The 21636-nt window shown below is 36.4% G+C and overlaps 1 protein-coding gene across 1 annotated transcript in view; it reads left to right on the top strand.

Annotated features, from left to right (window-relative positions):
• LOC308103827 (uncharacterized protein) overlaps window positions 1-21636 on the top strand; it is a gene marked incomplete at its 5' end in the record, with an annotated part of 236042 nt that overhangs the window by 152516 nt on the left and 61890 nt on the right. The window contains 9 exons of the mRNA XM_080454004.1: window positions 14532-14591; window positions 16792-16851; window positions 16928-16987; window positions 17509-17559; window positions 17835-17894; window positions 18005-18064; window positions 19959-20222; window positions 20351-20608; window positions 20912-21169. Of these exons, the coding sequence (XP_080310130.1) occupies window positions 14532-14591; window positions 16792-16851; window positions 16928-16987; window positions 17509-17559; window positions 17835-17894; window positions 18005-18064; window positions 19959-20222; window positions 20351-20608; window positions 20912-21169 (1131 nt within the window). The remainder of the gene's footprint in view (window positions 1-14531; window positions 14592-16791; window positions 16852-16927; window positions 16988-17508; window positions 17560-17834; window positions 17895-18004; window positions 18065-19958; window positions 20223-20350; window positions 20609-20911; window positions 21170-21636) is intronic.

The raw sequence follows: 21636 nt of genomic DNA on the forward strand, positions 1-21636 counted from the left end.
CATACTGTGTAACACATTTTTCTCTTCCCTGTTGTTCATAGTTCCCTGTGCACCTGCTAATCACACGGCATTTGTGGTCTGTGCCAGTAATGTGGTCGTCTTCAGCTGGGAGGCCACCAACAACACCATCGACTATGTGGCCAAATCTGTGAGCAGCAGTGGGGAGACTGTTGAATGCCGGACCACCGGAACGTTATGTTTCTTCCTCGACACTCACTGTGGTCTATCCTACAATTACACTGTGTATGCCAAAAGTACAGAGTGTGACAGTGAAGTCAGCCCCCCTACAATAGTACATGCCTGTGAGTACTAATTTAAAGGTTTGGTAATCAAATACAAAGTTCACTTGTTGTGAGGTAGTACACTCTCTAGCTTATTATCCTGACACAGAAGGATGGATATTCAGATGTCTTAATATGTATAACATTTTTGTTCCTCCTCCCCCTCTCTCTTCTAGCTCCATGTAGACCAACAAATGTGAAGTCATTATCAGACTGCCAGTCTGACAATCTGACCACAACCTGGGATGTTGCGGCTGGTGCCGAATCCTACCTGGTAGAGGTTTATGGGAACAATGGAGATGAATATAATTGTACCAGTAACAACAACAGCTGCGTTGTGACTGGTGTTTCATGCAATGAACACCTCAGCGTGTGGGTCACTGCCATTGCCGGTGAATGTGCCAACAGGGTGCAGGGACAAGTGGCTGTGACTGGTAGGCACTGGGAAATGTGAAATATGTCCAATATTTACAACAATTAATATCATGCATGGTTCTGAGATATTTGGTGGGCTGTATTCTTTTTGTTTACTGTTATGTTATATGTCACAGGGCAGCCTGTGCCCTATACAGACACACACTGACACACACTGATCAGGCACTTTGCACACTGCATGGACACATTATACAGCTGCTTCCTTTTCATTGTCATCCAGCCGGCTTGGGGAGTGACTGTTTCCAAGTGTTTGTTCATGGACATTGGTGTTGCATGTTGCTCTTCCATTTTCGTTTTGTTTTAAACATTTCTGTTCATTGAATGTGGTGTAAGTTAATTGGGGTGATCACCTCACCTGTCTCTCCTCTGCAGTGCTGGCAATCCTCTGTTGATTGGGAGGTGCCAAGCATAGATATAGAAACCTAGATACCTCATTGGCCTCTGCAGTTCATTGGAGCGACTGGTTTCTCAACACAAGGCTCTTCCGCAGGGCTACTTGACTACTGGCAAATCACAGTGCGTTGACTACTGGCCAATCACAGCGCGTCTAACTGACTAGTAGCTGCGCGGCTGCCTCTTAAGAAAAGACCCGCCCCACCTGCCTCTGATTGGCCTACCGAACGCCCCCCCCCCCCCCCCTTTCTGTGACGCACACGTTCCAGCTTGCACTGCTGAAGCGGAAGGAAGTGGAAGCACGCCTCAGAGCCGAAGGAGGCGTCTACCTTTATATGTCTATGGTGCCAAGTACTGTAGATGAGAGGGGGGTGTTTGTTCCTATTTACGGCCTGAGCACTGCACCAGTGCGAAGCCCTATTGAAATTGCAAAGATTATTCTTCGCACAAATAAATCTCGTTTTTGAGGGCCTAAACGTACTCAAAAAGTTTTGTAACTTTGCACACACATCACACGTGGCAAAAAATTATGTATTTTAATGGTCTCAAAAAGGGGCGTGGCCTAATGGTTCAATAGCGCCCCCTACAAAATTGCTCGATATTTGATAGTTCCTATTTTTTCCCATACATTTTAAACGGTTTGTCGTACAGACTTGTGAGTCCTGTCACTTGATTCGGTTGAGAGTCCTTCTCCTTCATTGGAGTTATTTAGCCACGCCCCCTATTCTGGTAAATATTTCATAATTTCTATCCTTTTTGAACAGTTTGTCGTACAGAGTCATGAGTCGGTTGAAAATACTTGTCCTTCATTAGAGTTACTTAGCTCTGATCCCAGTTCTGATTGGTCGATATTTGCCCCTAATGTGAACAGAGGTGCGAGGGCCCGGTCATCGCTGCTTGCAGCTTTAATCTGGACTTGAAACTTGACAATTTTTTATATCAACTGATGATTTTAAAACCCATATTGAAGGATTGTTGGCCTCAGAAAGCACTTATTTGCATGTTACACTGTGCTCGTAGTCAAAATATGAGGCTAGTGAGGCTGTAATTAAATGACTGATCTTGTACTATTTTGCCGACCACAAAACATCCACAGCTGTACGAATACATAGTTGAAGTAAACAATATTAATGTACCATTACTTTTTACATCGATTTACATTTTCTTGTCTGTAGCAATTCATAATGCAATCAGGAAATATTTTGTAATCCAATTATTGCACTATTTCCCCACAGAACCTCCACAACTATATGAATACATAGTTGAAGTTGAGATCAGTACTGTTGATGTTGAAGTGTTACAGCAGCTGAAGGACATCTTGGATAACACTAGTCTTCCTATACGAGTCAGTGACTCAATAAACATCACAGAAGTCAATATAACTTTAATGGGTAAGAATATTCTATTCAACTTTATAATTTATGACAAGTTAAAGGAAAGTGCACGGTGCCCGTTTGGGCACCACCCTACTTGGGAACGATGCAAGTTGGAAATGCATGCCCCACCCAGTTATGCAATACCCGGTGTACCCGTCTGTCTGTCTGTCTGTCTGTCTGTCTGTCTCCCTTTTATTATTAAATTTGATCTTTATTAAAATGTCAGTCTGAAGCATTCTGTTCCTAAATATTCTATGAAGCATTGCATATCGAATCAGGACAATATTTTGTAATCCAATTATTTATCTTGCACTACTTTCCCACAGAACCTCCACAACTGTATGAATACATAGTTGAAGTTGAGATCAGTACTGTTGATGTTGAAGTGTTAAGGCAGCTGAAGAACTTCTTGGACAACACTAGTCTTCCCATAAGGGTCAGTGACTCAATAAACATCACAGACATCAACATAACTGTTACAGGTAAGAATAGTTTATTAAACTTAATAATTTATGACAAATTAAATGGAATAGTAACATATACAGTAAATGCTAAGGACAATTTAGTTTCTCATTCAAATTAATATTGATTTAGATATCAGTCTGAAGAATTCTGTTCTTGAAAAATTCTGTGTGAAGCATTACATATTGAATCAGGAAAATATTTTGTAATCTAATGACTGTATTATTCCCCTACAGAACATCAACAGCTGTATGAATACGTGGTTGAAATTGAGATCAGTACTATTGATGTTGAAGTGCTACAGCAGCTGAAAAACATCTTGGACAACACTAGTCTTCCCCTAAGAGTCAGTGACTCAATAAACATCACAGACATCAACATAACTGTTACAGGTAAAATATGTTTTATTAAACTTTATATTCTGACAAAGGAAACTAAAATATAAAAGCTAGTGATTAAGAAATTCATAGATAGGTATGAATACAATACGTTGTTGGCGTTTATGTGATTGCATAATTTACTCAAGTATGCAAAACCAAAGTAGGCTACATACTACTGTATCACAAAACATCCTCAAGGATATTATGGCATATATTACAAAGGTTGATCATTTATATGATCAAAGTTGACTACCACAGTATTTGGAGAATAAACAGCTTGCAGTGATTTTTGTAATCAAATGCCTTATTGTGTACTATTCTGCTGACCACAGAACTACCACAGCTGTATGAATATATAGTTGAAGTTGAGATCAGCACTGTTGATGTTGAAGTGTTACATCAACTGAAGGACATCTTGGACAACACTAGTCTTCCTATACGAGTCAGTGACTCAATAAACATCACAGAAGTCAATATAACTTTAATGGGTAAGAATATTCTATTAAACTTTATAATTTATGACAAATTAAAGGAAAGTGCACGGTGCCCGTTTGGGCACCACCCTACTTGGGAACGATGCTAGTCGGGAACGATGCAAGTTGGAAATGCATGCCCCACCCAGTTATGCAATACCCGGTGTACCCGTCTGTCTGTCTGTCTGGCTGTCTCCCTTTTATTATTAAATTTGATCTTTATTAAAATGTCAGTCTGAAGCATTCTGTTCCTAAATATTCTATGTGAAGCATTGCATATCGAATCAGGACAATATTTTGTAATCCAATTATTTATCTTGCACTACTTTCCCACAGAACCTCCACAACTGTATGAATACATAGTTGAAGTTGAGATCAGTACTGTTGATGTTGAAGTGTTAAGGCAGCTGAAGAACTTCTTGGACAACACTAGTCTTCCCATAAGGGTCAGTGACTCAATAAACATCACAGACATCAACATAACTGTTACAGGTAAGAATAGTTTATTAAACTTAATAATTTATGACAAATTAAATGGAATAGTAACATATACAGTAAATGCTAAGGACAATTTAGTTTCTCATTCAAATTAATATTGATTTAGATATCAGTCTGAAGAATTCTGTACTTGAAGAATTATGTGTGAAGCATTACATATTGAATCAGGAAAATATTGTGTAATCTAATGACTGTATTATTCCCCTATAGAACATCAACAGCTGTATGAATACATGGTTGAAATTGAGATCAGTACTATTGATGTTGAAGTGCTACAGCAGCTGAAAAACATCTTGGACAACACTAGTCTTCCCCTAAGAGTCAGTGACTCAATAAACATCACAGACATCAACATAACTGTTACAGGTAAAATATGTTTTATTAAACTTTATATTCTGACAAAGGAAACTAAAATATAAAAGCTAGTGATTGAGAAATTCATAGATAGGTATGAATACAATACGTTGTTGGCGTTTATGTGATTGCATAATTTACTCAAGTATGCAAAACCAAAGTAGGCTACATACTACTGTATCACAAAACATCCTCAAGGATATTATGGCATATATTACAAAGGTTGATCATTTATATTATCAAAGTTGACTACCACAGTATTTGGAGAATAAACAGCTTGCAGTGATTTTTGTAATCAAATGCCTTATTGTGTACTATTCTGCTGACCACAGAACTACCGCAGCTGTATGAATATATAGTTGAAGTTGAGATCAGCACTGTTGATGTTGAAGTGTTACATCAACTGAAGGACATCTTGGACAACACTAGTCTTCCTATACGAGTCAGTGACTTAATAAACATCACAGAAGTCAATATAACTTTAATGGGTAAGAATATTCTATTAAACTTTATAATTTATGACAAGTTAAAGGAAAGTCCACGGTGCCCGTTTGGGCACCACCCTACTTGGGAACGATGCTAGTCGGGAACGATGCAAGTTGGAAATGCATGCCCCACCCAGTTATGCAATACCCGGTGTACCCGTCTGTCTGTCTGTCTGTCTGTCTGTCTGTCTGTCTGTCTGTCTCCCTTTTATTATTAAATTTGATCTTTATTAAAATGTCAGTCTGAAGCGTTCTGTTCCTAAATATTATTAAACTTAATAATTTATGACAAATTAAATGGAATAGTAACATATACAGTAAATGCTAAGGACAATTAAGTTTCTCATTCAAATTAATATCGATTTAGATATCAGTCTGAAGAATTCTGTCCTTGAAAAATTATGTGTGAAGCATTACATATTGAATCAGGAAAATATTTTGTAATCTAATGACTGTATTATTCCCCTACAGAACATCAACAGCTGTATGAATACGTGGTTGAAATTGAGATCAGTACTATTGATGTTGAAGTGCTACAGCAGCTGAAAAACATCTTGGACAACACTAGTCTTCCCCTAAGAGTCAGTGACTCAATAAACATCACAGACATCAACATAACTGTTACAGGTAAAATATGTTTTATTAAACTTTATATTCTGACAAAGGAAACTAAAATATAAAAGCTAGTGATTGAGAAATTCATAGATAGGTATGAATACAATACGTTGTTGGCGTTTATGTGATTGCATAATTTACTCAAGTATGCAAAACCAAAGTAGGCTACATACTACTGTATCACAAAACATCCTCAAGGATATTATGGCATATATTACAAAGGTTGATCATTTATATGATCAAAGTTGACTACCACAGTATTTGGAGAATAAACAGCTTGCAGTGATTTTTGTAATCAAATGCCTTATTGTGTACTATTCTGCTGACCACAGAACTACCGCAGCTGTATGAATATATAGTTGAAGTTGAGATCAGCACTGTTGATGTTGAAGTGTTACATCAACTGAAGGACATCTTGGACAACACTAGTCTTCCTATACGAGTCAGTGACTCAATAAACATCACAGAAGTCAATATAACTTTAATGGGTAAGAATATTCTATTAAACTTTATAATTTATGACAAGTTAAAGGAAAGTGCACAGTGCCCGTTTGGGCACCACCCTACTTGGGAACGATGCTAGTCGAGAACGATGCAAGTTGGAAATGCATGCCCCACCCAGTTATGCAATACCCGGTGTACCCGTCTGTCTGTCTGTCTGTCTGTCTGTCTGTCTGTCTGTCTGTCTGTCTCCCTTTTATTATTAAATTTGATCTTTGTTAAAATATCAGTCTGAAGCATTCTGTTCCTAAATATTCTATGTGAAGCATTGCATATCGAATCAGGACAATATTTTGTAATCCAATTATTTATCTTGCACTACTTTCCCACAGAACCTCCACAACTGTATGAATACATAGTTGAAGTTGAGATCAGTACTGTTGATGTTGAAGTGTTAAGGCAGCTGAAGAACTTCTTGGACAACACTAGTCTTCCCATAAGGGTCAGTGACTCAATAAACATCACAGACATCAACATAACTGTTACAGGTAAGAATAGTTTATTAAACTTAATAATTTATGACAAATTAAATGGAATAGTAACATATACAGTAAATGCTAAGGACAATTAAGTTTCTCATTCAAATTAATATCGATTTAGATATCAGTCTGAAGAATTCTGTCCTTGAAAAATTATGTGTGAAGCATTACATATTGAATCAGGAAAATATTTTGTAATCTAATGACTGTATTATTCCCCTACAGAACATCAACAGCTGTATGAATACGTGGTTGAAATTGAGATCAGTACTATTGATGTTGAAGTGCTACAGCAGCTGAAAAACATCTTGGACAACACTAGTCTTCCCCTAAGAGTCAGTGACTCAATAAACATCACAGACATCAACATAACTGTTACAGGTAAAATATGTTTTATTAAACTTTATATTCTGACAAAGGAAACTAAAATATAAAAGCTAGTGATTGAGAAATTCATAGATAGGTATGAATACAATACGTTGTTGGCGTTTATGTGATTGCATAATTTACTCAAGTATGCAAAACCAAAGTAGGCTACATACTACTGTATCACAAAACATCCTCAAGGATATTATGGCATATATTACAAAAGTTGATCATTTATATGATCAAAGTTGACTACCACAGTATTTGGAGAATAAACAGCTTGCAGTGATTTTTGTAATCAAATGCCTTATTGTGTACTATTCTGCTGACCACAGAACTACCACAGCTGTATGAATATATAGTTGAAGTTGAGATCAGCACTGTTGATGTTGAAGTGTTACATCAACTGAAGGACATCTTGGACAACACTAGTCTTCCTATACGAGTCAGTGACTCAATAAACATCATAGAAGTCAATATAACTTTAATGGGTAAGAATATTCTATTAAACTTTATAATTTATGACAAGTTAAAGGAAAGTGCACGGTGCCCGTTTGGGCACCACCCTACTTGGGAACGATGCTAGTCGGGAACGATGCAAGTTGGAAATGCATGCCCCACCCAGTTATGCAATACCCGGTGTACCCGTCTGTCTGTCTGTCTGTCTGTCTGTCTGTCTGTCTGTCTGTCTGTCTGTCTGTCTCCCTTTTATTATTAAATTTGATCTTTGTTAAAATATCAGTCTGAAGCATTCTGTTCCTAAATATTCTATGTGAAGCATTGCATATCGAATCAGGACAATATTTTGTAATCCAATTATTTATCTTGCACTACTTTCCCACAGAACCTCCACAACAGTATGAATACATAGTTGAAGTTGAGATCAGTACTGTTGATGTTGAAGTGTTAAGGCAGCTGAAGAACTTCTTGGACAACACTAGTCTTCCCATAAGGGTCAGTGACTCAATAAACATCACAGACATCAACATAACTGTTACAGGTAAGAATAGTTTATTAAACTTAATAATTTATGACAAATTAAATGGAATAGTAACATATACAGTAAATGCTAAGGACAATTAAGTTTCTCATTCAAATTAATATCGATTTAGATATCAGTCTGAAGAATTCTGTCCTTGAAAAATTATGTGTGAAGCATTACATATTGAATCAGGAAAATATTTTGTAATCTAATGACTGTATTATTCCCCTACAGAACATCAACAGCTGTATGAATACGTGGTTGAAATTGAGATCAGTACTATTGATGTTGAAGTGCTACAGCAGCTGAAAAACATCTTGGACAACACTAGTCTTCCCCTAAGAGTCAGTGACTCAATAAACATCACAGACATCAACATAACTGTTACAGGTAAAATATGTTTTATTAAACTTTATATTCTGACAAAGGAAACTAAAATATAAAAGCTAGTGATTGAGAAATTCATAGATAGGTATGAATACAATACGTTGTTGGCGTTTATGTGATTGCATAATTTACTCAAGTATGCAAAACCAAAGTAGGCTACATACTACTGTATCACAAAACATCCTCAAGGATATTATGGCATATATTACAAAGGTTGATCATTTATATGATCAAAGTTGACTACCACAGTATTTGGAGAATAAACAGCTTGCAGTGATTTTTGTAATCAAATGCCTTATTGTGTACTATTCTGCTGACCACAGAACTACCACAGCTGTATGAATATATAGTTGAAGTTGAGATCAGCACTGTTGATGTTGAAGTGTTACATCAACTGAAGGACATCTTGGACAACACTAGTCTTCCTATACGAGTCAGTGACTCAATAAACATCACAGAAGTCAATATAACTTTAATGGGTAAGAATATTCTATTAAACTTTATAATTTAAGACAAGTTAAAGGAAAGTGCACGGTGCCCGTTTGGGCACCACCCTACTTGGGAACGATGCTAGTCGGGAACGATGCAAGTTGGAAATGCATGCCCCACCCAGTTATGCAATACCCGGTGTACCCGTCTGTCTGTCTGTCTGTCTGTCTGTCTGTCTGTCTGTCTGTCTGTCTGTCTGTCTGTCTGTCTGTCTGTCTGTCTGTCTGTCTGTCTGTCTGTCTCCCTTTTATTATTAAATTTGATCTTTGTTAAAATATCAGTCTGAAGCATTCTGTTCCTAAATATTCTATGTGAAGCATTGCATATCGAATCAGGACAATATTTTGTAATCCAATTATTTATCTTGCACTACTTTCCCACAGAACCTCCACAACTGTATGAATACATAGTTGAAGTTGAGATCAGTACTGTTGATGTTGAAGTGTTAAGGCAGCTGAAGAACTTCTTGGACAACACTAGTCTTCCCATAAGGGTCAGTGACTCAATAAACATCACAGACATCAACATAACTGTTACAGGTAAGAATAGTTTATTAAACTTAATAATTTATGACAAATTAAATGGAATAGTAACATATACAGTAAATGCTAAGGACAATTAAGTTTCTCATTCAAATTAATATCGATTTAGATATCAGTCTGAAGAATTCTGTCCTTGAAAAATTATGTGTGAAGCATTACATATTGAATCAGGAAAATATTTTGTAATCTAATGACTGTATTATTCCCCTACAGAACATCAACAGCTGTATGAATACGTGGTTGAAATTGAGATCAGTACTATTGATGTTGAAGTGCTACAGCAGCTGAAAAACATCTTGGACAACACTAGTCTTCCCCTAAGAGTCAGTGACTCAATAAACATCACAGACATCAACATAACTGTTACAGGTAAAATATGTTTTATTAAACTTTATATTCTGACAAAGGAAACTAAAATATAAAAGTTAGTGATTGAGAAATTCATAGATAGGTATGAATACAATACGTTGTTGGCGTTTATGTGATTGCATAATTTACTCAAGTATGCAAAACCAAAGTAGGCTACATACTACTGTATCACAAAACATCCTCAAGGATATTATGGCATATATTACAAAGGTTGATCATTTATATGATCAAAGTTGACTACCACAGTATTTGGAGAATAAACAGCTTGCAGTGATTTTTGTAATCAAATGCCTTATTGTGTACTATTCTGCTGACCACAGAACTACCACAGCTGTATGAATATATAGTTGAAGTTGAGATCAGCACTGTTGATGTTGAAGTGTTACATCAACTGAAGGACATCTTGGACAACACTAGTCTTCCTATACGAGTCAGTGACTCAATAAACATCACAGAAGTCAATATAACTTTAATGGGTAAGAATATTCTATTAAACTTTATAATTTAAGACAAGTTAAAGGAAAGTGCACGGTGCCCGTTTGGGCACCACCCTACTTGGGAACGATGCTAGTCGGGAACGATGCAAGTTGGAAATGCATGCCCCACCCAGTTATGCAATACCCGGTGTACCCGTCTGTCTGTCTGTCTGTCTGTCTGTCTGTCTGTCTGTCTGTCTCCCTTTTATTATTAAATTTGATCTTTGTTAAAATATCAGTCTGAAGCATTCTGTTCCTAAATATTATATGTGAAGCATTGCATATCGAATCAGGACAATATTTTGTAATCCAATTATTTATCTTGCACTACTTTCCCACAGAACCTCCACAACTGTATGAATACATAGTTGAAGTTGAGATCAGTACTGTTGATGTTGAAGTGTTAAGGCAGCTGAAGAACTTCTTGGACAACACTAGTCTTCCCATAAGGGTCAGTGACTCAATAAACATCACAGACATCAACATAACTGTTACAGGTAAGAATAGTTTATTAAACTTAATAATTTATGACAAATTAAATGGAATAGTAACATATACAGTAAATGCTAAGGACAATTAAGTTTCTCATTCAAATTAATATCGATTTAGATATCAGTCTGAAGAATTCTGTCCTTGAAAAATTATGTGTGAAGCATTACATATTGAATCAGGAAAATATTTTGTAATCTAATGACTGTATTATTCCCCTACAGAACATCAACAGCTGTATGAATACGTGGTTGAAATTGAGATCAGTACTATTGATGTTGAAGTGCTACAGCAGCTGAAAAACATCTTGGACAACACTAGTCTTCCCCTAAGAGTCAGTGACTCAATAAACATCACAGACATCAACATAACTGTTACAGGTAAAATATGTTTTATTAAACTTTATATTCTGACAAAGGAAACTAAAATATAAAAGCTAGTGATTGAGAAATTCATAGATGGGTATGAATACAATACGTTGTTGGCGTTTATGTGATTGCATAATTTACTCAAGTATGCAAAACCAAAGTAGGCTACATACTACTGTATCACAAAACATCCTCAAGGATATTATGGCATATATTACAAAGGTTGATCATTTATATGATCAAAGTTGACTACCACAGTATTTGGAGAATAAACAGCTTGCAGTGATTTTTGTAATCAAATGCCTTATTGTGTACTATTCTGCTGACCACAGAACTACCACAGCTGTATGAATATATAGTTGAAGTTGAGATCAGCACTGTTGATGTTGAAGTGTTACATCAACTGAAGGACATCTTGGACAACACTAGTCTTCCTATACGAGTCAGTGACTCAATAAACATCACAGAAGTCAACATAACTGTTACAGGTAAAATATGTTTTATTAAACTTTATATTCTGACAAATGTAAGGAAACTAAAAGCTAGTCATTGAGAAACTCATAGATAGGTAAGAATACAGTATGTTGTTGGCGTTTCTGTGATTGCAGAATTGACTCTTGTAAGCAAAACCAAAGTACACACAATTACATTTAAAAACATCTTCAAGGAGATTGTGGCATATATTACAAAAGTTTGTAATTTGTATTAACAAAGTTGACTACCACAGTATTTGTAGAATTAACAGCTTGCAGTGATTTTTGTAATCACATTTCTGTAAAACAGAACTACACCAGCTGTATGAATACATAGTAGAAGTTGAGATCAGCACTGTTGATGTTGAAATGTTGCTCATTTGGCGATTTGATGGTTTTCATTGTGTAATTGTACTATTTTAAATTTGTCTGTCTTTTGCAAAATTCTGCAAATTCATATCTCTGCACAAAAAAGAAATGAAATGAACTACACTGAATACAAATTTAAGTAAATCATACCAAGTTTTTTTTTTATATCATTGTATGCACCTTTTCTCTACAGTTGCTCCAGTTGTTTATGAATACCTGATTGATTTTGAGGTGAACACTACAGACTACTTCACAATTGATCAGCTGAGATACATTCTGACAATTATCTCTTATCCTGTCCAAGTCTCTGAGCATGTAAACATCTCTGATGCGAACATTACTACTGGTAAGTGTCAATGGAACATAAAGGAATATCTTGCCAATTCTCAAATTGATGTGATTACTTTGTCAAGTTAGAATCTCTGGAACAGTTTCCTTCATTTGTTTTGAATGACATGTGTTTTATTGTGCATTAGGGTTAGAGTGTTTGTTCGATAACAGGGGTCTCCACGTCTCTCTATCTCTTTAATAAACAGAAAATACATTTTCGTGTAGGATTGATTGATTGATTGATTGAATAATCAATACTAATTTTCCACTCAAGAATTTATCATTAAAGAATCATTGATGGAATTCATAAATAAGCGGATCTATAAGCAGAATTGATAATTGAATCAGAATCTATAAAATTCACTATTGGTTCAACTATGAATTTTGTTTTTCCATTATAATCTTTTTCTTAGTTTGCAGACAAACGGGTGCAACTTTCCAGTGCACATGTGAGGATGACTATAGTTGGTCTTGTGATATGTGCTCCACCTATGGCACATGTGATAACACTACAGAAGATACATGTGGATGCATCAATGCCATTCCACCAGATGGGGAGTACTGCCAGCTGCACTCCGGTAAGTACTGGAATCCTATTTATAGGAAGCATTACGTTCGAGTTAAGTGTGTAAATATGCTGTGTGTACTAAAGATTAATCTCTCAAGAACAGATTCTGCTCTGCGTTGGAATCTGTCGTGAAGGCTCGTCATAACATGTACGCACTGGGCTTCAAGTGGGCGTGCCTTCAGATCAGGAAGCAGGCCGCGCTTTACCCAATCAAATGTAGTGGGCGGGATTCACGTGTCCGTCGATCTTTCCCCCTCGAAACAAACCCAAACTAATTTAACAATAGCGTCCGCGGAGCAGACAAAACCACGGAAAGATATTCACATTTTAACTTACTCTTTCATCATAGAAACAAGTGGGCTTATAACCAAAACGATCCATGTTCTCTGGGAGAAGTGGTGTTAGTGTTCCGTGTAGAAATATTGTTAGTGGGAATGAAAACATAGTGGCACCACCGGAAGTGAAAGCTGAAGGCAGACCAAAACCCCGGTTTCCTTTGCGCACGTGTGCTACGTTGTCATTGTCCCAGAGCCAGTGAGAGATAGTACAAACAGCAGAGGGCGCTGTTTTTCATTCTCACTGGCTCTGGGTTCCCAGATTGACTAAAGATTGACCTGTACGGGTCAATTTTTACTTCCACTTAAATTAAAACTCATGATTTTGCAGTTTATGTGGTCCCAAAAAACAATCTCTATTTTCTTGTAAAACAGATCTTGTGATATGTCCAACATCAAGTCCCCCAACTGGTAAGAAATATGATGATAGATTCTAGGACTGTGTATGTAAATTGATATCATACTGGATTATGGATACACTAGAATTTTATTAAACACACCAAATATCATTCCACAAGTCTAGCTGGGGAAAACATTGTTTTATGAATACAATCCAACATGCATGACTTATTAACTACTGCACAATTATGTTTGAGGCAACGTTGACAAAATGTTTCTGGTAAGGTTGGTAACATTTTAATGACAATGTGGAATCCATTTATTTAAAAATGGTCCACTGTATATCTATGTACAGTACATTATATACAACAGTATAGGTCTTAACACTTTAAATAAATCCTTCAAACTACCGTGTATAAAATAAACAATACAGATTCAACTACACAGAACGCTACAGTCATCACAGCGCCAGTATATTTAGTGACCAGTAAATATCTACCAACAAAGTTGGTTGAATATTTCTTTTCCAATTTGTTGACAATTTGTAAATTAAAATGTCATTACAGACTCAACACCTAGTGAACAGAATACTACACATGTTACAACACCAACAACCTTCATGACCAGTAAATATATAATATTGAAGTTTAATGTGTCTACAAAATCGATTTAAAACTTCACAATATCTTGGACAGGTTTAGTTTTTTAAAGTTGTATTTGTATAGCTTAAAATAAACTGTAATTACAGATTCAACAACTATTGAACAGAACACTACCGTCTTAACCACGGTGACAACTTTAGTAACTAGTAAGTGTTCAAAATCTATACATACGGCACTGAGAAAACCTGTTTCAAATGTTTATATAAGATATTTAAATAATTAGAAATATTTAGTTAAAATGAATTGTAATTACAGATTCAACAACTATTGAACAGAATACTACAACTCTAACAACACCAACAACTGTTGTAACCAGTAAGTATTTAAAAAATAACACATACACATATTTACAACATAATATAATAATTATGTCAAATGCAAATACCTTCATTAATCATAAAGGGTTTAGGCATAAAGCTAAAACATGATGGAAATATTTGAAATATTATGTTTACGTAATTTGTATTAACAAAGTTGACTACCACAGTATTTGGAGAATAAACAGCTTGCAGTGATTTTTGTAATCAAATGACTTATTGTGTACTATTCTGCTGACCACATAACTACCACAGCTGTATGAATACATAGTAGAAGTTGAGATCAGCACTGTTGATGTTGAAGTGTTGCTCATTTGGCGATTTGATGGTTTTCATTGTGTAATTGTACTATTTTAAATTTGTCTGTCTTTTGCAAAATTCTGCAAATTCATATCTCTGCACAAAAAAGAAGGGAAATGAAATGAACTACACTGAATACAAATTTAAGTAAATCATACCAAGTAATTTTTTTTAAATATCATTGTATGCACCTTTTCTCTACAGTTGCTCCAGTTGTTTATGAATACCTGATTGATTTTGAGGTGAACACTACAGACTACTTCACAATTGATCAGCTGAGATACATTCTGACAATTATCTCTTATCCTGTCCAAGTCTCTGAGCATGTAAACATCTCTGATGCGAACATTACTACTGGTAAGTGTCAATGGAACATTAAGGAATATGGTTGCCAATTCTCAAATTGATGTGATTACTTTGTCAAGTTAGAATCTCTGGAACAGTTTCCTTCATTTGTTTTGAATGACATGTGTTTTATTGTGCATTAGGGTTAGAGTGTTTGTTCAATAACAGGGGTCTCCCCGTCTCTCTATCTCTTTAATAAACAGAAAATACATTTTTGTGTAGGATTGATTGATTGATTGATTGAATAATCAATACTAATTTTCCACTCAAGAATTTATCATTAAAGAATCATTGATGGAATTCATAAATAAGCGGATCTATAAGCAGAATTGATAATTGAATCAGAATCTATAAAATTCACTATTGGTTCAACTATGAATTTTGTTTTTCCATTATAATCTTTTTCTTAGTTTGCAGACAAACGGGTGCAACTTTCCAGTGCACATGTGAGGATAACTATAGTTGGTCTTGTGATATGTGCTCCACCTATGGCACATGTGATAACACTACAGAAGATACATGTAGATGCATCAATGCCATTCCACCAGATGGGGAGTACTGCCAGCTGTACTCCGGTAAGTACTGGAATCCTATTTATAGGAAGCATTACGTTCAAGTTAAGTGTGTAAATATGCTGTGTGTACTAAAGATTGACCTGTACGGGTCAATTTTTACTTCCACTTAAATTAAAACTCATGACTTTGCAGTTTATGTGGTCCCAAAAAACAATCTCTATTTTCTTGTAAAACAGATCTTGTGATATGTCCAACATCAAGTCCCCCAACTGGTAAGAAATATGATTATAGATTCTAGGACTGTGTATGTAAATTGATATTATACTGTATTATGGATACACTAGAATATCTACCAACAACGTTGGTTGAATATTTCTTTTCCAATATGTTGACAATGTGTAAATTAAAATGTCATTACAGACTCAACACCTAGTGAACAGAATACTACACATGTCGCAACACCAACAACCTTCATGACCAGTAAATATATAATATTAAAGTTTAATGTGTTTACAAAATCGATTTAAAACTTCACAATATCTTGGACAGGTTTAGTTTTTTAAAGTTGTATTTGTATAGCTTAAAATAAACTGTAATTACAGATTCAACAACTATTGAACAGAACACTACAGTCTTAACCACGGTGACAACTTTAGTAACTAGTAAGTGTTCAAAATCTATACATACGGCACTGAGAAAACCTGTTTCAAATGTTTATATAAGATATTTAAATAATTAGAAATATTTAGTTAAAATGAATTGTAATTACAGATTCAACAACTATTGAACAGAATACTACAACTCTAACAACACCAACAACTGTTGTAACCAGTAAGTATTTAAAAAATAACACATACACATATTTACAACATAATATAATGTAACATAATAATTATGTCAAATGCAAATACCTTCATTAATCATAAAGGGTTTAGGCATAAAGCTAAAACATGATGGAAATATTTGAAATATGTTTACGTAGCCTAAGCTATACATTCTTTCATAGCTATAAATGAATTATAACAAATGTCTTTACAGATTCAACAACTATTGAACAGAACACTACAGTCTTAACAACACCAGCAACTTTAATAACTAGTAAGTGTTCAAATTCTATACATACAACACTGAGAGCTGTTTGAAATGTTTTCTATAAAACAATCTGTCTTTACAGATTTAACAACTATTGGAGAGAACACTACAACTGTAACACCCCCAACAACTGTTGTAACTAGTAAGTATTCTACATCTATAAATACAGATATGTTTATATAATATTTGGAATATACTATATAAAGTTCCAATTGTGGTTGTTGATTATGTCCTAATATGAACATAGCAAGAGGGGGGAGGGAGAGAGAGCTCGATCAGCAAGAGAGGTAGAGGGCACGGAAGGGAAGGGAAGGAGGGAGGCAGAGCGAGAGAGGGAGACAGGGAGAGGGGAAGGGAGGAACGGAGGGAAGAGGGGGAGAGGAATGGATGTTGAGTGAGAGAGGGAGGGACGGACGGACGGACGGAGGGGAGAGGGACAGGGAAAGGAGGGAGGAGGAGGGAGAGTGAGAGGGGGGAGGAAGGGAGGTAGCGAGAGAGAGCATATTTCACCCACATAATAACCCGGCCAATGCTGGATATGGAACCTGAACACACTGACTGTTCAGTTGATCAGCGCATGCAGGCAACATCTGGCAAGCTGATAAGCAGACACGGTACACAAAGTACCGTGTCTGCTTTATATAAAATAATCTGCCATTTCAGATTCGCCAACTACTGAACAGAACACTACAAGTGTAACAGCTGTCGTAAACAGTAAGTATTAAAAAACTCATTTTAATCATGTCAACATCATCACAACATAATAATTCCAACATGTTGAGACGTGTCATGGCACATAAAATGTGTGTAAATAAACATTTAATTGCAGACTCAACACCTAGTGTACAGAACACTACAAACTTTTGCAACCAGTATACATGCAGACTATATTAAACTATACTAATATTTAAAATGTGTCCACAAGATCAATTTTTAACTTTACAATAATCAAGAGAACTTAAACGTTTCAATTTCATTGTCATTTACAGATTCAACAACTGTTGAACAGAACACTACAGTCTTAACGACACAGACAACTTTAGTATTTAGTAAGTATTCAAAATCTATACATACAGTACTGAGTACTGTTTAAAATGTTTGTAAAATGTTTACTGTAAATCATTAGAAATGTTTTGATAAACAAACATTGTAATTATAGATTCAACGACTACTGGACAGAACACTACAACTGTAACAATGCCAACAACTTTAGTAACCAGTAAGTCTTCAAAATGTATAGCGATACAAATCTGTTTGAAATGTTATATGAGATATAAATGAATCATTGGAAATGTTATATAAAATAATCTGTCATTACACAACACCTTTTGAACAAAGCACTACAACTGTAACAACACACACAACTGTAACAATAAAGTAGACATAAAGCTCAAATATGCGCCACCAGCAGGTCTAATTTAGCAAAACACATTTTTGGAACAAAATGCCTCAAATCATGAATGCAGTGTCCGATTGCCATGAAAGGCCTAAGAAGAAATGGCACCCTTTTCACATTGGCCTATAGAGACACACGGCCGGAAGCGGAAGGCCTACAAATCCACGCCGACTTTTGACACTCGGGGTCCGTTAGAAAGATGAACTGCAGCTCTCAATGCAATCTCTATGAGAGGCATTGTAAAATACCGTCATTTCACTGGTTAACTACTGAGGCTGTAGCGATTTTTTTTGTGTTCTAATAATCTGTCCCATTTGTTTAATTTGTCCTTTTTAATGTCCCATATCTTTCATCTCGATATACTACCCACAATATACTATAATATACTCCATCAGTATGTCAAAACCGCTAGCATCGGAGATCCAGACTTTAAGTGGTCGCATCACGGACGCATCCCTTGAGGTTTTCAATACCCAGAAAACTGGCGAAAGTGGCCGTTTTCAATAGGTTTTGGTCATTATCTCTGGAACAGAAGGTCCAATCTGCTCAGTTCAAAGCTTGTTGGATGCGTGACTTTGAGGACAATAAGCACGCAATGACACATTTTCGGGTTATTTATTTTTTTAGGGGAGGCGAGACCTTAGTTGGGCAGGCGACCGCCTCTCCTGCCTCTACAGTGGGTACGCTGTCGGTCGGCGCTCGGCGCTCGTAAAGACAGTGATGTCACTGAAATGCCTGTCTGCTGTCTACCCTCTGCTGTGTTAGCATTATGGGTAACTCGTTAAAGTGGCAAATTAAATGTGAAACACATCAACTATTAAGAAAACAAGAAGATATGTTGACAAAGACACTCCATACATTTGGAAACATATTTTTATTTAAATCAATATCGTCTCCAGTTAATGTAGGAATATTTCAAAAGTAGGCTAATTCTCATATCCTCTCATAGGGATTGCATTGGCAGCTGCAGTTCATCGTTCTAACGGACCTCGAGTAGCGGCGCTGTCTCAAAAGTGGGCGTGAAATTTGTAGTCCCCGTGTGTCTCTATAGAGCGTCGCAGTTCCCGCCCACTTCCTGTTTTTTTTGGTGCCGGAAGAAAAAACTCAATGCATTTTTCCATTGACATTTCCAAAAATATTTATATCTATTAATTTAAGCCTCGAATCAAGCCATCACGAGATGACATGAATCATGACCATAAAACGTTTTTTTCTGTGATTTTTTTTAATTTTATATTTAATTATATGATATACTATATTTAATAAATACCCTTTGTTTTGCCGTTTTCAACAAAAAAAAAATCACAGAATCAAACGTTTATGGTCATGATTCATGTCATGTCATGATGGCTTGATTCGAGGCTTAAATTAATAGATATAAATATTTTTGGAAATGTCAATGGAAAAATGCATTGAGTTTTTTCTTCCGGCACCAAAAAAAACAGGAAGTGGGCGGGAACTGCGACGCTCTATTATAGCACCACCAGGATGCCACAATAACCTACCCGACCTGGCGGAGATCTGTGCTCCGAGGAGCACTTTTTCTATTTACATCTGAGATAATATATTTACAACACAACACAACACAACACAACAATTCTGTCAACTCCATTAATTTAAATTGTTTACCAATGTAAGCATGCGCCAGATGCATGTCTTTTATTTTCATCTCCAGCTCCTCACAGCATATATCCTTATTATTTTTTTCTCTTTCAAGCCCCATGTGCCAGGCCCCCAGACAATGTTACTGCCAGTCTGGTGTGTCCCAACTCAGCCCATGTGACCTGGGTAGGAAACCCCAGTGACACAGCTTACAATGTGACAGCGGTGGGCCAGGATGGACATATAAATGACTGCTACACCAACAGTACCAGCTGTCAGATACCCAACATGCACTGTGGCCAGACCTTTACCATCACAGTGACACCATATGCTGACTCATGTGCTGGGAATCCCAGCTTTCCTTATCAGTTCATTGCAGGTACAGAGCAGCAACAAGACTTAAAATCTAAAAACTATGTACTAATCTGAATAATCTCCAACAGTTCAACAAAGCGTCAAAGACAATAAACTTTATTTTTCTCCACTTCTTCCCTCTTATGTCTCCAGGTCCCTGCCCACCCAGTAATGTTTCTGTTTCTACATTATGCGGGGTTAATACAGTGTCCTGGTCCCCTGACACAGGAGCAGACATGTACATAGCAACAGCAACAACACATGATGGACACATCCACACCTGTAACTCAAGCAATGCAAACTCCTGCTCTTTCACTGATCTATACTGTGGTGAAAACTACTCTGTCACTGTTGTAGCTGTTGACAGAGGTTGTCACAGACAACCAAGTTCAGCTGTGGATCTGAAAACAGGTGAGATGTTCACCAAAGACACCGTAATGCTGATTTGTTTTTTCTCTCTGGGAGTCATAATAATAATTCAATTGTATGATTAAAAATCTAGTTATGGATGAATGCATAAATTGAGTAAAGGGCGGGTGGAAGGAAGAAATAAGTTGCCCCATGTCTCCTTATTCATTTTGAGATTCAAATCATGTTCATTTACATTTTTCTTCATGATATCTTGGAGCCCAGTTAGATTTTTTCATGTTAGCTCAGTACATTATTGCTTTAATCCAAAGTTTGTTTAACATTTAATTTTTCTTCTCTTTGTAGTGCCATGTGTTCCTTCGAACATCTCTGTAGCTCCTGAATGTATCATCAACAATGCTGTTGTGTCCTGGTCTGGCCACAAGGGAGCAGTACAATACTATGTTTCTGCCTCAAGTAGTCAAGGCAACGCCACCTGCCTGTCCTCTGAACTCCATTGTACTCTTACAAGCATCATGTGTGGCACCATCTACACTGTAGACGTTAAGGCTATCAATGGCAACTGCTCCAGTGACCCGAGTCTGGCCCGGAAGTTCAGCTCAGGTATGAGATGGAGAACATTATGTTTACACACACACTAGCTCTGGTCCATAGCGTTAGAAGGAGTACTTCTAACGCTATCGACCACTACACACACACCAAAGACCAAACACACTTTAATTCCGCTTAGGACCTTATGGGTCTTATTTTCTTCAGGAAGATTGAAGTGGAATGAATGGATAAAAGTTTAGCTCATGATGGGTGACTTGAATGAATCTCATGTTGGAAGCTTCTGGAAATATACAGTACATTAAGTTGTAAGTGTGTGTGTGTGTGTGTGTGTGTGTGTGTGTGTGTGTGTGTGTGTGTGTGTGTGTGTGTGTGTGTGTGTGTGTGTGTGTGTGTGTGTGTGTGTGTGTGTGTGTTACCCTGCTAAGATGTAAATGTACTTCTTGAAATTTAATGTAATGTACTCATTTATTTATTTTTTTAACACAAAAAAATGCCAGAGCATAAGGGGAGTAATGTAT

This window comes from Gymnoscopelus braueri, assembly GCF_963280865.1.
Source record: "Gymnoscopelus braueri genome assembly, chromosome: 16".
Taxonomy (NCBI): domain Eukaryota; kingdom Metazoa; phylum Chordata; class Actinopteri; order Myctophiformes; family Myctophidae; genus Gymnoscopelus; species Gymnoscopelus braueri.